The 15,136-nt window shown below is 47.0% G+C and overlaps 1 protein-coding gene and 1 non-coding gene across 3 annotated transcripts; one reads left to right on the top strand and one right to left on the bottom strand.

Annotated features, from left to right (window-relative positions):
* The first annotated feature begins 381 nt into the window (after positions 1-381).
* Positions 382-13,979, top strand: LOC105464370 (small nuclear ribonucleoprotein 13). Of its 2 annotated transcripts, none has more exons than XM_011712202.2 (3): positions 382-507; positions 8,636-8,756; positions 12,733-13,979. In XM_011712202.2, the coding sequence occupies exons 1-3, from the start codon at positions 505-507 to the stop codon at positions 12,993-12,995; spliced, it is 387 nt and encodes a 128-aa protein (XP_011710504.1). In that variant the 5' UTR covers positions 382-504; the 3' UTR covers positions 12,996-13,979. The 2 variants fall into 2 exon arrangements, with proteins under 2 accessions (XP_011710504.1, XP_011710503.1); XM_011712201.2 differs by lacking the exon at positions 382-507 and adding an exon at positions 6,385-6,663.
* Positions 9,198-9,304, bottom strand: LOC112423603 (U6 spliceosomal RNA). The gene has a single exon (XR_003014091.1). It is a non-coding gene; the product is annotated as a U6 spliceosomal RNA (small nuclear RNA).
* Positions 13,980-15,136: the final 1,157 nt, after the last annotated feature.

Here is a 15,136-nt window from a genome sequence, read left to right as displayed (position 1 = left end):
CTCCACCTCCGGGGTTCAAGCGATTCTCCTGCTTCAGCCTCCCAAGTAGCTGAGTTTGCAGGCGCCCGCCACCACGCCTGGCTAATTTTTGTATTTTTAGTAGAGACGGGGTTTCGCCATGTTGGCCAGGCTGGTCTTGAACTCCTGTCCTCAAGTGATCCGCCCGCCTCGGCCTCCCAAAGTGCTAGGATTACAGGCATAAGCCACTGCGACCGACTGGTGGGTTATTTTTTGAATCTTTAATTCATTGTTTCTGCCAATAATTTGTACTGGACAGCTCATAAGAACGCCAAAGTACGTTTCTTCATCAACACAGAGCCAGTTTCCGCGCCAGTGCCCCGTAGGGGGCGGGGCCCGCTAGCTCGCTTGCGTAGCGTCATCTTTGCTTCCTGCCGCGCAGGGCCATTTCCGCTGCTGCTTCAGTGAGTTTTTCCGGTGGAGGCGAACGCTGCTCAGAAGTCGGCTGCGCTCTCCTAGGAGTGCCGAGCCCGCGGAACAGCAGCCATGGTGAGTGCGTGCGCCGGCCAAGGGACCGGGAAGCAGGAGACTCGGGGTTGCGTTCACTCCCTGGCCTGTTAGATGAAGGCTTAGACCCTGCGCCGTCTCATCCGCCGGCGCTGGGTCTTAACCGCCGGGCCCTGAGTTAGAACTCCAGCAGCCGCGGGTTCCCAACAACCTGGCCCGAGGTTAGAACTCGAGGTTAGAACTCAGGAAACCTCAGGATCCCCGCTGCTGTGGTGCTTTGCCGCACGATCTGTTTGCGTGGCAGAAGGTCTGCGGCGAGCGGAGGGGGCATGGCCTAGCGGGAGAAAGAGACCAACCCACGTGGGAGAGGGCAAAAAGTTGGATGAAGAAAATTTGGCTCCAACTTTTTTTTCCCCTTGTTTCTTTAAGTACGAAATCTACGATGGCGTGGGACCCTGGGATTCGGATCAACCTCTCCTACCCACCCTACCTCACCCCACCCCCGTTGCTGGGGTCCAGGAGATCTCCTGTGGTTGTGCGCCTAGTGCTCGCCGCGAGTCACACGCGCCAGGGACCTAGAGGAGACTTTGGCAATTGGGGGCTGTGGGGAACATGAAGTGAGCGCGACTCACGGCCTGGAGCGCAGGAAGGGCTTCTCCCGCAAGGTGGTGGCTTCAAAACCCAGAAGTCTGGTAGCACCACGTGCGGCGTCTCTGAATTCTTGGTCGTCTCTCACTTTTAAATATCTAGGGAAAGTTCTAAAACGTGTGTCCTGGCGTAGTCGTTTTGGTTGGCACTTGGTGAGGAGGGAAGAATTTGCAAAGCACTGTAACGTCTATAGTTAATCCTTCCAGCGGAGCTTGGATCCCGGCGGTAGCACTCCCCCCAAACCTCCTCCCGTGCATTTTGAAGCTTAGTGCGTGGCTGAGCCTAGAACTCGAAGCTTTCAAACTCAGTGCTCGCTTTTATGCAGTTCCCTGAAACGTTTTGGAATTGGATGGTCTCAGGTTGAACTTTGCAGTTTTCCTCAACTGTAAAATGGGAATGACAGTGCATCAGGATGTTGTGAGGATCAGATGAAATAAAGCATGCTAAACATCTAGTCCTCATGCTTGGCACAGAGTGAGCACGCAGTATTTGTTGTCCAATCAAAACCTTGCAAGTTTTGGCTGTCTGGTGTACAGGGAAACCAAACTGATCACGCTAGGTAGGGATTTAGGTTGGCTGGTGGTATGCTATCATTCATTAATTTATTTAACCTCTGAAGAAATTGAAAGGCGAATAAATACACCCTAAGCAAGTTTCAATTAGTGTTTATAAGCTAGGTAGTTTGGTTTTAAAATTGAGTTTAACTTTTTGTTTACTAATAGTGAAACATTTAGGTATTTGATGGCTGTTCAGATTCCTGAAGTTTTCCTCTTATGAATTTGATATTTATTGAGAGTTGAGGATCCTGATTTCCAGAGAATGGGTTGTTGGAAACAACAGCAATTTTAAAAGTTTTTTTAAATTGACATATCATAGTTGTATGTACTTTGGGGGTTCCACGTAATATTTTTAAGTATATCTATTTTAAAATGTGGGACAGGGCCAGGCACGGTGCCTCATGCCTGTAATCCCAGCACTTTGGGAGGCCGAGGCGGGTGGATTATGGGGTCAGGAGTTCAAGACCTGCCTGGCCAACATAGTGAAACCCTGTCTACTAAAAATACAAAAAAATTAGCCAGGCGTGGTGGCGGGCACCTGTAATCCCAGCTGTTTGGGAGGCTGAGGCAAGGAGAATCGCTTGAACCTGGGAGGCAGAGGTTGCAGTGAGCCAAGATCGCGCCACTGCATTCCAGCCCGGGTGACAGTGTGAGACTCCGTCTCAAAAAATATAAATAAATAAAATAAAAGGTGATAAATTATTAACCAAAATTTCCAGCCGGGTACGGTGGCTCACACCTGTAATCCCAGCACTTTGGGAGGCCAAGGTGGGCGGATCATGAGGTCAAGAGTTCAAGACCAGCCTGACCAACATGGTGAAACCCCATCTCTACTAAAAATACAAAAATTAGGCAGGCATGGCGGTGCGTACCTGTAATCCCAGCTACTTAGGAGGCTGAGGCAGAAGAATCACTATATCCGGGGAGGCAGTGGTTGCAGTGAGCCAACATCGTGCCACTGCACTACAGCCTGGGTGACAAAGCAAGACTCTGTCTCAAAAAAAAAATAAAATCCCTACTGTAGTATCAAATAAAACATATTTGTATGGCCGGATGTGGTGGCTCACACCTTTAATCCCAGCACTTTGGGAGGCCGAGGCAGGTGGATCTCGACTCACTGAAACCTCTGTCTCCCGGGTTCAAGCGATTCTCCTGTCTCAGCCTCCCAAGTAGCTGGGATTACAGGCACGCACCACCACGCCCAGCTATTTTTTGTTTTTGTTTTTTAATAGAGACAGGGTTTTGCTGTGTTGGTCAGGCTGGTCTCAAACTCCTGACCTCAAGTGATCTGCCTGCCTCGGCCTCCCAAAGAGCTGGGATTACAGACGTGAGCCACCGTACTCAGCCTAAACAATTTTTTTTTTAATTAGCCAGGTGTTGGCTGGGTGCGGTGGCTCATGCCTGTAATCTCAGCACTTTGGGAGGCCGAGGCGGGCGAATCACAAGGTCAGGAGTTGTAGACCAGCCTGGCCAACACGGCAAAACCCTGTCTCTATACTAATAATACAAAATTTAGCCTGGCATGGTGGCGCATGCCTGTAATCCCAGCTACTCGGGACGCTGCGGCAGGAGAATCTCTTGAACCCGGGAGGCGGAACTTGTGGTGAGCTGAGATTGTGCCATTGCACTCCAGCCTGGGCAACAAGAGCGAAACTCCATCTCAAAAAATAAAAAATAAAATAAAATAAAATTAGCCAGGAGTGGTGGCCCACACTTGTAGTCCCAGTTACTGAGGTGGCTGAGGCAGGAAGATCACTTGAGCTCTGAAGGTCGAGGCTGCAGTGAGCTATTGTCATGCCACTGCACTCTGGCTTCAGTGACAGAGTGAGACCCTGTCTCAACAACAAAAAGGTAATTCTTTTTTTTTTTTTTTTTTTTTTTTTTGAGTGGAGTTCCACTCTCACCCAGGCTGGAGTAAAGTGGCGGGATCTCAGCCTACTGCAACCTCCACTTCCCAGGTTCAAGCCATTCTCCTACCTCAGCCTCCAAGCAGCTGGGATTACAGGTGCCTGCCACCACGCCCGGATAATTTTTGTGTTTTTAGTAGAGATGGGGTTTCACCATGTCGTCCAGGCTGGTCTTGAACTCCTGACCTCAAGAGAGCCACCCATCATGGCCTCCCAAAGTGCTGGGATTACAGGTGTGAGCCACTGTGCCTAGACTGCCCCAGCTAAGTTTTTAAATATTTTTAGAGTTGGGGGTCTCACTGTGTTGCCCAGGCTGGTCTCAAACTTCTGGCCTCAATGAGTCCCCAGCCTCAGTTTCCCAAGTTGGTGGGATTATAGGCCTGAGCCACTGCAGCCAGTTCAGAATACACTTTTCAAACATGGAACATTTTTGAAAATTGGCCATAAAGCAAGCCCTGCAAATTTTAACATTGGTAATATTACATACCATTTTTGCCCTACCCAAATGGAAGTAAGTTAAAAATTAGTAACAGAGTATTTTGAAATGAAAAATATAAACTATCAGATTTTTAAATTGTAGTAGGAGGCAGGGCACGGTGGCTCATGCCTGTAATCCCAGCACTTGGGAGGCCACGGCGGGCGAATCACGAGGTCAGGAGATGGAGACCATCCTGACTAACATGGTGAAACCCCATCTCTACTAAGAAAAAATACAAAAAATTAGCCGGGCGTGGTGGTGGGGGCCTGTAGTCCCAGCTACTCAGGAGGCTGAGGCAGGAGAATGGCGTGAACCCGGGAGGCAGAGCTTGCAGTGAGCTGAGATCGCACCACTGCACTCCAGCCTGGGCGAAAGAGCGAGACTCCGTCTCAAAAAAAAAAAAACACATTGTAGTAGGAATTCAAAAATGGAACAGAACAATAATGAAAATACCACATACCAGAGCATAAGTGACAAGGGCAGAGGGGGGAAGAAACAAATGAAAAGATATAATGAAAGTATCACTTGGAGCCTGAGATGCTAACGCTAGGGAGAAAGGGGCTAAAAAGGTAGGAAAAACACACAAAGACAAAATAACCCTAAAGAAAGCAGAAGGAAAGAAAAAAACAAAAGGAGAAATTGCTGAAATAGAAAGTAGAGCATACTACTGGGTCTTTTCCTTTCTGATGCCCCTCTTTCTCACCAGAGAGAACTGTTCTTTCTCTTTCTTTTGCCTATTAAACCTCTGCTCCTGGCGAGGCGCAGTGGCTCATGCCTGTAATCCCAACACTTTGGGAGGTTGAGGCAGGTGGATCACCTGAGGTCAGGAGTTTGAGACCAGTCTGGCCAACATGGCAAAACCCAGTCTCTACTAAAAAATATAAAAATTAGCCCGTCATGGTGGTGTGCACCTGTAATTCCAGCTACTGGTTGGGGCTGAGGTAGGAGAATTGCTTGAGCCCAGGAGACAGAGGTGGCAGTAAGCCGAGATCGCACCATCGCACCTCTACACTCCAGCCTGGGCAACAGAGCAAGACTCCATCTCAAAAAAAAAAAAAAAAAAAAAAACCTTGTTCCTAAACTCCTGTGTGTCCGTGCCCTAAATTTTCTTGGCACGAGACAACAAACCCCAGATATTTACCCCAGGCAATGAAGCTAGTTCAGTTTGACACTGTTATCAAAGTTTTGGGGAATTCGTCACTGTCATGCATTGCTGGCAGGTGTGCAAGTTGTTAAACCCTGTACAGGGTCAGTTTGGAGTAGATATAAAAGTTACAAATGCATATTATATCTTTTGACTCAATCCCACTTCTAGGAGTTTATCTTACAGATATACTGAATGAAACATAATATAGATTAGGTATAGATGAGATTAGACATTATAGCATTTATATAATAGTGAAAGATTAAAAATATATAAATGGGCTGGGCACAGTGGCTCACGCCTGTAATCCCAGTACTTTGGGAGGCCCAGGCAGGAAGATTGTTTGAGGCCAGGAGTTCAAGACCAGCATGGGCAACATAATGAGACAGTGCCTCTAAAATTAAAAAATGAATCAGACGTGGTGATGCATGCATGTAGTCCCAGCTACTTGGGAGTGTGAGGCAGGAGGACCACTTGAGCCCAGGAAAGTCCCCTTCATAAAGATTAATCAAAAAAGTAAGGCCGGGCGCGGTGGCTCACTCCTGTAATCCCAACACTTTGGGAGGCCAAGACAAGCGGATCACTTGAGGTCAGCAGTTGGGAGACCAAGCTGGCCAACATGGTGAAACACCGTCTCCACTAAAAATACAAAAAAATTAGCCGGGTGTGGTTGTGCGTGCCTGTAGTACCAGCTACTCTGAAGGCTGGGGCCGGGGAATTGCTTGAACCCCGGAGGAGGTTGCAGTGAGCCAAGATGCCACTACAGCACCCCAGCCTGTGTGACAGAGCGAGACCCTGTCTCTAAAAAGAAAAGGTTTAAGTGAGTAACATATGAAGGAGACACGCTCTATAGACATTAAAAAGAAAGGATGGCCAGGTGTGGTGGCTCACGCTTGTAATCCCAGCACTTTGGGAGGACGACGCAGGCAGATGACCTGAGATCAGGAGTTCGAGACCAGCCTGGCCAAAGTGGTGAAACCTCATCTCTACCAAAAATACAAAAATTAGCTGGCCGTGATGGCGGTCACCTGTAATCCCAGGTACTCAGGAGGCTGAGGTTGCAGGGAGCCGAGATGGCGCCACTGCACTCCAACCTAGGTGACAGAGGGAGACTACGTCTCTAAATAAATAAATGTATGAGGAAGAGAAAAATAATATGGAGGTCTTCCCTCGACCTCCCCCAACCACCTTCCTTTAGAGAACTCCTCCATCCTTCACCTAATTTCTCCTAGTTGTCCTGGGACCAGGAAAGGTTCGCCTAAGATAACGAGTTAGGTAGAAGACAGGGAGTCCGGGTGTACAAGCTGGCCCTGGACGTCATTTCCGCTGGCGGCAGTGACGTCACTTCCTGCTCCTGGGGGCGGGGCATCCGTGTCCTTGCGGTGCGGGGCAGCAGACCGTCCGGACCTACAGGCGTGGTGTCCTTGCGGTGTCCAGCGAGAGGCTACCAAGACAGACGCTATGGTGAGTGTTCCTACTGGGCCCCTACCCACGGGTCACCTCCCGAGAGCCGCGGTGCCGCAAGCGTGGTCCAGCAATGTCAGAAAAGCTGTAAAAAAATTGAAGGAGAAAAAGGCAGGCGCGCGGTGTCGGGCAGGAGACCACCGAGACAGGCGCTATAGATGAGTGGTCCAACCTGGCCGTCTCCGTCTCCAGCGACTGCCGTCCACCCTGTGTCTAGCCTCCAAGGCCGAGGTTAGGTGGTAGCGGCAGCAAGTCACTCGCAATTCGCACCTTACACTCGATGGCGACATGCGGGGCCGCACCTGCGTTATAATATGAATATATCCTTGTACATAAATATGTGTTTGTAAAAAAAGGAGAGAGAGAGATGAAAGTAATGAAATGGTTAACTGGAGCAGTGGGAATGCGATGGAAGGAGCGGAAAAGGAAGACCACTCACCCAATTTGCTCCCTACATGGATGTATATTTATTTACTGAGACGGAGTCTCACTCTGTCGCCCACGCTGGAGTGCAGTGGCGCCATCTCGGCTCACAGCATCCTCCGCCTCCTGGGTTCAAGCTATTCTGCGTCAGCCTCTCGAGTAACTAGGACTACAGGCGTGAGACACGGCGCTGGGCCCCTACATGGGTTATTTTGACACAGATCTCAATGACGTCATTTTATTCATAAGTATTACAGTATGTATTTATAAAGTAAGGATTTTTAACATAACTGCAAATGCCATTAATTAGTTAATAAGGGTTGCAAGTTGGTGATATTTAAGTGTACCATTCCCTCTTTATTAGGCGGAATAGTGATACAAGAGGTACTTCTCATCTGGTTACCTCCTAATACAGCATTTAGGAAAGGCACAGAGGATGATTGTTTCCCTTTTCCAGTTGTCAAAACACTGAGTTGCTATCACTAGCATAGTTTTGACTTTTAAACCATGAAGATATTTTACATATTTGAAAAATAAAATCTAAAGCAAGTTGACTACAAACGAAAGAAACCTACTTGTATACCAAATTGCTAACCACAAGGAAAACTTTAATTTGAATAACTTTTGAACACAGTCCTGTCACTGGATGACTTTAATAGGATATATCCTAAGAACAAAAATAAATTTTGACTTTGGTCAGTTTGTTGGTAGAGGTGGTATATAGATGTAGCAATTTTGGAACCATTTTGTGTTTATTGTAGAGTAGGTGAGGAAATACTCTGGTGTGTTGGAAACCAGGGGTTTGAACAGAAGATATGCATATAGAATGGGGAATGGAAAGAGAACTTTGTGCTACATTTACTGTAAATTATATCTTATTGATTCAGTAAATTCCAGTGGAATATGGAAATTCAAATTTAAAGATTACCCATGGACTCCTGACCTCAGGTGATCCACCCGCCTCTGCCTCCCAGAGTGCTGTGATTATAGGCGTGAGCCAGGAGTTTGAGACCAGCCTGGCCAACATGGTGAAACCCTGTCTCCACAAAAAATACAAAAATTAGCCGGGTATGGTGGTGCACGCCTGTAGTCCCAGCTACTTGGGAGACTGAGGCTCAAGAATCATTTGAACCTGGGAGACAGAGGTGACAGTGAGCTGAAATCACACCACTGCACTCCAGCATGGGCAACAGAGTGAGACTCTGTCTAAAAAACAGAAACGGATTACCCATGGACTCAAATGGATGCTGAGCCATGGGAGCCCATTTGTAATCCATTTGCTGTAATATTATGAAACATTTGGCTGAAGAAAGACAAAAGTATACGAGCTTTAGTATACTTTATTGAACTGTGTAATTCCTAATACTGTATTTCCTTTTTTTCGAAGGTAGGAGTGGAAAGGCCATTGTTAACTACCTGGTGTTTTGTGTGTTTGAGGATTGGGGAGCAGGGCACCTGCCCGCTGTGTCTCAATTGTTGATTAGTATTTTGTGACTCAGGTAGGAAAACTTCTGGCTCAATTTGACTGATATTTTTATTTCCCCCATAGACTGAGGCCGATGTGAATCCAAAGGCCTATCCCCTTGCCGATGCCCACCTCACCAAGAAACTACTGGATCTCGTTCAGCAGTCATGTAACTATAAGCAGCTTCGGAAAGGAGCCAATGAGGGTAAGGCAGCCACAGGGTGCTCTGGGGGAATGTTAAAGGTACATGTTTCCATGTGGGGCCTCTGGTCTAGATTTCCAATTTGGGAGGAGGAGGGCTAGCTGCTTTTGACTACAACCAGTAGGAGGTCTTTGGCATTAGATGCTAAAGCTGATGGGCTAAGAATTTTTTTTAGACCCACCAGTTATTAACATTTTGCCACATTTACCTTCTTTTTCACTCTATAAATGAATTTTATTTTTGCTGAGCCATTTGAAAGCAGTTGTAGACACTTTGTATAGTAGCTGTATGACCTCTCCAGAGCCATCAGAAGGAAAGGGATATTAATGCTTTTTAGCATCCCTTATACGATGGATACTTAACATTCATGAATTTCATTTGGTTCCCAGAAACATTGCCTACCCCTCTCCCTTTTTTTTTTTTTTGGGGGGGATGCAATTATTCAAAAACATGGAACGTTTCACGAATTTGCATGTCATCCTTGTGCAGGGGTCATGCTAATCTTCTCTGTATTGTTCTAATTTTAGTATATGTGCTGCTGAAGCAAGCACCACCTCCCTTTGTAAAAAAGAAAAACAGCTGTTTTTCAGTGGAATAATTATGTGTGCATGATACTTCTGCCCAGAGGTAATATAGGATACTCTCACTTTGTTCGTTTTTTTAAAATTTTCTTTATTTATTTATTTGAGAGTTTCGCTCTTGTTACCCAGGCTGGAGTACAATGGCAGGATCTCAGCTCACTGTAACCTACACTTCCCGGGTTCAAGTGATTCCCCTGCCTCAGTCTCCCAAGTAGCTGGGATTACAGGCATGCACCATCACATTCGACTAATTTTGTATTTTCAGTAGAGATAGGGTTTCACTATGTTGGTCAGTCTGGTCTCGAACTCCTAACCTCAGGTGATCCACTGTCTTGGTCTCCCAGAGTGCTGCTGGGATTACAGGCGTGAAACACTGTGTCTAGCCTTATTTTTATTTTTATTTTTTTCAAGTAGAGATGACATTTCACCATGTTGGCCAGACTGGTCTTGAACTCCTGACTTCAAGTGATCTGCCCGCCTCGGCCTCCCAAAGTTCTGGGATTATAGGCGTGAGCCACTGTGCCTGGCTGCCCAGCCTTATTTTTTATTTTTGGAGACAGAATCTCACTCTGTCGCCCAGGCTGGTCTTGAACTCCTGAGCTCAGACAATCTGCCTGCCTCGGCCTCCCAAAGTGCTGGAATAACAGCAGGCGTGAGCTACCACAGCCCGCCACAATACTCTCATTTTAACAGATGCTGGTAGTTTGATGTGGTAGAGCTCTTTTGTCGTTGAAGATTTTTAATGGAAACATTAGAGATTTTGTGAACCGTGTTTGAGATTTAGGAGAACCATTATAATCACTTTTACCTGTGTTGCTGAAGGAAGATAAAGTAGACTCTCCGGGTCTCATCGTGGTACTCTTTCCTCCCTGCTCGTAACACTGCAGTAACTGCAGTGCCTGGTATAGCAGTGGCCAGTGGGGCATTGTAGGGTGACTCACCAGCTCTCCTGGGAGGTGTCTCTTCTCACTTGATGCACTCAGGTCAGCTTGGCTGGGCAGGGACATGAGTTCTTATACCTCAGGCAGATGAGGACTCATGGACACAGAGCAACCTTATTTCCTCTTGCCATACTTTGCATGGTGCTAGGCACACAGATCCTTGAATGGAGATGCTCAGTCTCAGCAACTCAGTTCAGAATGTGCTTACTAGGAGTTCAGGGAGGGAGATGTAGCAATTTTCCATACTTCTGCCTCAGTGTCAGGTATTCTTTCTTGCCATATTATTTATTGATTGCCTGCTGTGTGCCGGGCACATGTATATATGCTGGTGATGCATTGGTGAACAAAACAAAGTCTCTGCCTTCTTGGAGTGTACATTCCGGTGGAGAAAGACATAGGTTTTATGCCTGGTGGTAAAGAATACTGTAAAAGAGAATAAAGTAGAGAAGGGGGATAGGAATGGCAGTGGTGGGTCTTTTTAGATGGAGTATTCAGAGAAGGTCTGTCTGAGGAGCTGAAGTTTGAGCAGAGAACTGAATAGATGAGGGTGTTGGAAAGAAACGATTTTGGGCATGGTGCAAAGGCGTGCTTGAGGGACTCTCAGGAGGCTGGTGTGTGGCTGGAACTAAGTGAGGGGATGAGAGGTACTAGGAGATCCCATGAGACAGTGTAAGCCACTGTAAAAGAGTCACTCCTATGACTTTTGTAGGGTGAATAAACTATAGTAATATCAATAGAAATGAACATACTTTGCATTTACCATGTATCAGGTATTATTATTGTTTATTTTTATTTATTTGAGATAGGGTCTCTGTAGCCCAGGCTGGAGTGCATTGGCATTGATCATGGCTCACTGCAGCCACGACCTCCTGGGCTTAGGTGATCCTCCCACCTCAGCCTCCCAGGTAGCTGGAGCAACAGGTGTATGCCACCACACCTGGCTAATTTTTTATATTTTTAGTAGAGATGGGGTTTTGCCATGTTGCCCAGGCTGGTCTCAAACTCTGAATTCAGACGATCTACCTGCCTCAGCCTCCCAAAGTGCTGGGATTACAGGTGTGAGCCACCACGCCAGCCTCATTCTTATTAACTTATTTAATCCTTTCAAGAATCCTATTAGGTAGAATTATTAGGTAATTAGAATTAGGTTAAAAAGAATTAGGTAATTATTGTTTTATTAGGTAGAATCCTATTAGGTAGAATTGTTTTATAGATGATAAAAGTAAGGGAAGTTAAACACCTTGCTCAAGGTCATTTGTGTAACAAGAATGAGTGCCAGCATTTGTACTCAGGCAGTGTAGCTCTAGAGTGTGTACCCTTCTCAAGTACTCCAACATGAATGCAGAGTATTCGCACTGAGCCACAGAGGCAAGCAATCAGGAGAGTATGCATCTGAAATGGTGCTGTGGGGTGTTGAACTTGCATGGTGAGTCCCATGTGGGGTGAGCTTTCTAGAAGTATTGATTATGGCAGATTGAGATATTAAAACTCTGACACTCAGTCAGCGATACCTTGAGAAGTACTAATTTATTAATAAACTACTACTTGCTGGTGGGGGTTTGTGGAAACTCTTGCAGTTGACAAGGCAAGAGATGATGGTGACTTGGACAAATATAGCAGAGGAGTAGAAAGAAGTGGTCAGGGCCAGGCATGGTAGCTCACGCCTGTAATCCCAGGACTTTGGGAAGCCAACATGGGTGGATCACAAGGTCAAGAATTTGAGACCAGCCTGGCCAACATAGTGAAACAAAATTAGCTGGGCGTGGTGGCGGGCGCCTATAATCCCAGCTACTTGGGAGACTGAGGCAGGAGAATCACTTGAACCTGGGAGGCAGAGGTTGCAGTGAGCCAAGATTGCGCCACTGCATTCCAGCCCAGGCGACAGTGCGAGACTCCATCTCAAAAAAAAAAAAAAAAAACCCAAGAAAGAAAAAAGTTACCAGATTAGACGGCACTGTGGCTCATACCTGTAATCTCAGCACTTTGGGAGGCCGAGGTGGGTGGATCACTTGAGGTGAGGAGTTGGAGACCAGCCTGGACAACATGGTGAAACCCTGTCTCTATTAAAAATACAAAAATTAGCGGCCTGTGCCTGTAATTCCAGCTACTTGGGAGGCTGAGGCAGGAGAATCACTTAAACCCGGAAGGCGAAGGTTGAAGTGAGCCAAGATCGCACCACTGCACTCCAGCTGTGAGACAGAACAAGACTCCATCTCAAAAAAAAAAAAAAAAAAGTGGTCAGATTCAGGGCGTGTTTCGAGGATAAGTGGTGGGTTTAATGTAGAGCTTGAGAAAAGGCCATTGTGTATGACTGACTGATGTTTGAATCCTTTATCATATCCCAGGGCTGGTCTAGGACACACACAATTGTGTGTGCCTAGGCATTCTTCCCAGTTTGTTGTGGCTGCCCTGCCCAAGCCCACATCACCTATTAGCTTCACGCCCTTCTCTCCACAGCCACCAAAACCCTCAACAGGGGCATCTCTGAGTTCATCGTGATGGCTGCAGACGCCGAGCCACTGGAGATCATTCTGCACCTCCCACTGCTGTGTGAAGACAAGAACGTGCCCTACGTGTTTGTGCGCTCCAAGCAGGCCCTGGGAAGAGCCTGTGGGGTCTCCAGGCCTGTCATCGCCTGTTCTGTCACCATCAAAGAGGGCTCGCAGCTGAAACAGCAGATCCAATCCATTCAGCAGTCCATTGAAAGGCTCTTAGTCTAAACCTATGGCCTTTGCCATGTGCTCCCTGCCCCCCTGAGGTCGTGTATCATATTGTCTGTGTTAGCATGTAGTATTTTCAGCCACTCTCTATTGTTATAAAATGTTGTAGTACTAAATCTTGTTTCTGGATTTTTGTGTTGTTGTTGTTGTGTTTTACAGGGTTGTTTTCCCCCTTCCTTTCCTCCCTCCCTCTGCCATCCTTCATCCTTTTATCCTCCCTTTTTGGAACAAGTGTTCAGAGCAGATAGAAGCAGTGTGGTGGCACCGTTGAAAGGCAGAAAGAGCCAGGAGAAAGCTGATGGAGCCAGGATAGAGATCTTTCAGCCACTAGCTTCCTATTGTGTGCAGAGTGTGGTGGAATTAAACACCATTTATTAAGTATCCCTGTGCCTGGCACACAGAATCATTCATATGTGTTAAAGTGATCATGGGGTTTCCTTTGCACTTGGGCGATTATGTATCATTTGGGGGAGGAAGCATGTGTTCTGTGAGGTTGTTTGGCTATGTCCAAGTGTCATTTACTAATGTACCCCTGCTGTTTGCTTTTGGTAATGTGATGTTCATGTTCTCCCCCTACCCCCAACCATGGCCTTGAGGGTGGCAGGGCAGCAGCATACCAAAGAGATGTGCTGCAGGATTCCAGAGGCGGCCTGGGTGAGTGAGCCATGGGGCAGTTGACCTGGGTCTTGAAAGAGTCGGGAGTGACAAGGTCAGAGAGCATGAACTGGTGCTGGCATGAAGGATTTCAGGAAGATCATGGAGACCTGGCGGGTAGCTATAACAGAGATGATGGAGTCCAAGGAAACAACCTCTCTGGTGAATGGGACTTTCTTTGGTGGACACTTGGCACCAGCTCTGAGAGCCCTTCCCCTGTGTGCTGCCACCCTGTGGGTTAGATGTACTCTCTGTCACATGAGGAGAGTGCTAGTTCATGTGTTCTCCATTCTTGTGAGCATCCTAATAAAGAAATCTATTCCATTTTGATGACAGAATGGCAGTGCCTGATTCTTACTATCCGGCTAAAATTGAAAAGAAGACATACTTAGTATTATTAGAGTGGTGATAGCTGCTTAGACTTTTTTTTTTCCTTTGTGAAAGAGATTCATTCTTGTTGCCTAGGTTGGAGTGCAATGGCACGATCTCAGCTCACCGCAACCTCTGCCTCCTGGCTTCAAGTGATTCTCCTGCCTCAGCCTCCCAAGTAGCTGGGATTACAGGCATGCACGACCACACCCGGCAAATTTTGTATTTTTAGTAGAGACGGGGTTTCACCATGTTGACCAGGCTGGTCTTGAACTCCTGACATCAGGTAATCCACCCATCTCAGCCTCGCAAAGCACTGGGATTACAGGTGTGAGCCACCACGCCTGGCCACTTAGCTTAGGCTATGGAAGAACTGTCTCCTCCTACCAGGTAGTTTCTGCCTTGGCAGTTCAAAACGTCATACAGACTCAACTGGAGCATTGCTATCACTGGAACTGGCTTTCTCAACCTCTGTGCTGTTGACATTTGGGGCTGGTTAATTTGTTGTGGGGACTGTGCTGTGTGTTGTGTGATGTTTAGTAGCATCACTGGCCTGTACCCACTAGGTGGCAGTAGCAGCGCCCCCCACAATGAAGAAATGTTTCCAGACATTGTTAAATGCCCCCGGCAGTAAAATCACCCCCAATTGAGAATCACTGTTGGAGAATCAGGGTTTCTAGTAACCCTTGGCACATGCAGGACTGGTATTGGTGACTAAAGCCACTGCCCCCTCACTTGCCTCTTCTACTTACTATCTTAAAGATAAGTCCCTTGAGAGCCTAATACCTCAAGTTGAGAAATCTTCCAAGGTGCAAATAACTGGGTACCATAGTGGTCAAGTGAGAATAGATCCCCTCTTCGCCAGCTTGGACCCATATACCCCTGCTCCAGCAAGAAGCACACCAGGGGGAACCTGGGAGCCACCTTGGCCAGCTGGACCTGTTCTGTGCATCCTGGGCTGGTCATTTCTCCCAGTTTACTCCAGTGTTCTTATCACCACCCCTGAAGCAGTTTTATATTTTTGGATGGTGGAATTTTACGCAGTGCTTACTTTTTCACAGTCGTGCATTCAGTGTTTTTGGTCAATGACAGATCACATAAATGACAGTGGTCCCATA

Source organism: Macaca nemestrina, chromosome 15 (genome assembly GCF_043159975.1).
Source record: "Macaca nemestrina isolate mMacNem1 chromosome 15, mMacNem.hap1, whole genome shotgun sequence".
Classification (NCBI taxonomy): domain Eukaryota; kingdom Metazoa; phylum Chordata; class Mammalia; order Primates; family Cercopithecidae; genus Macaca; species Macaca nemestrina.
The sequence above is the reverse complement of the archived record's forward strand: the minus strand, read 5'-3'. Positions and strand labels throughout refer to the sequence as shown.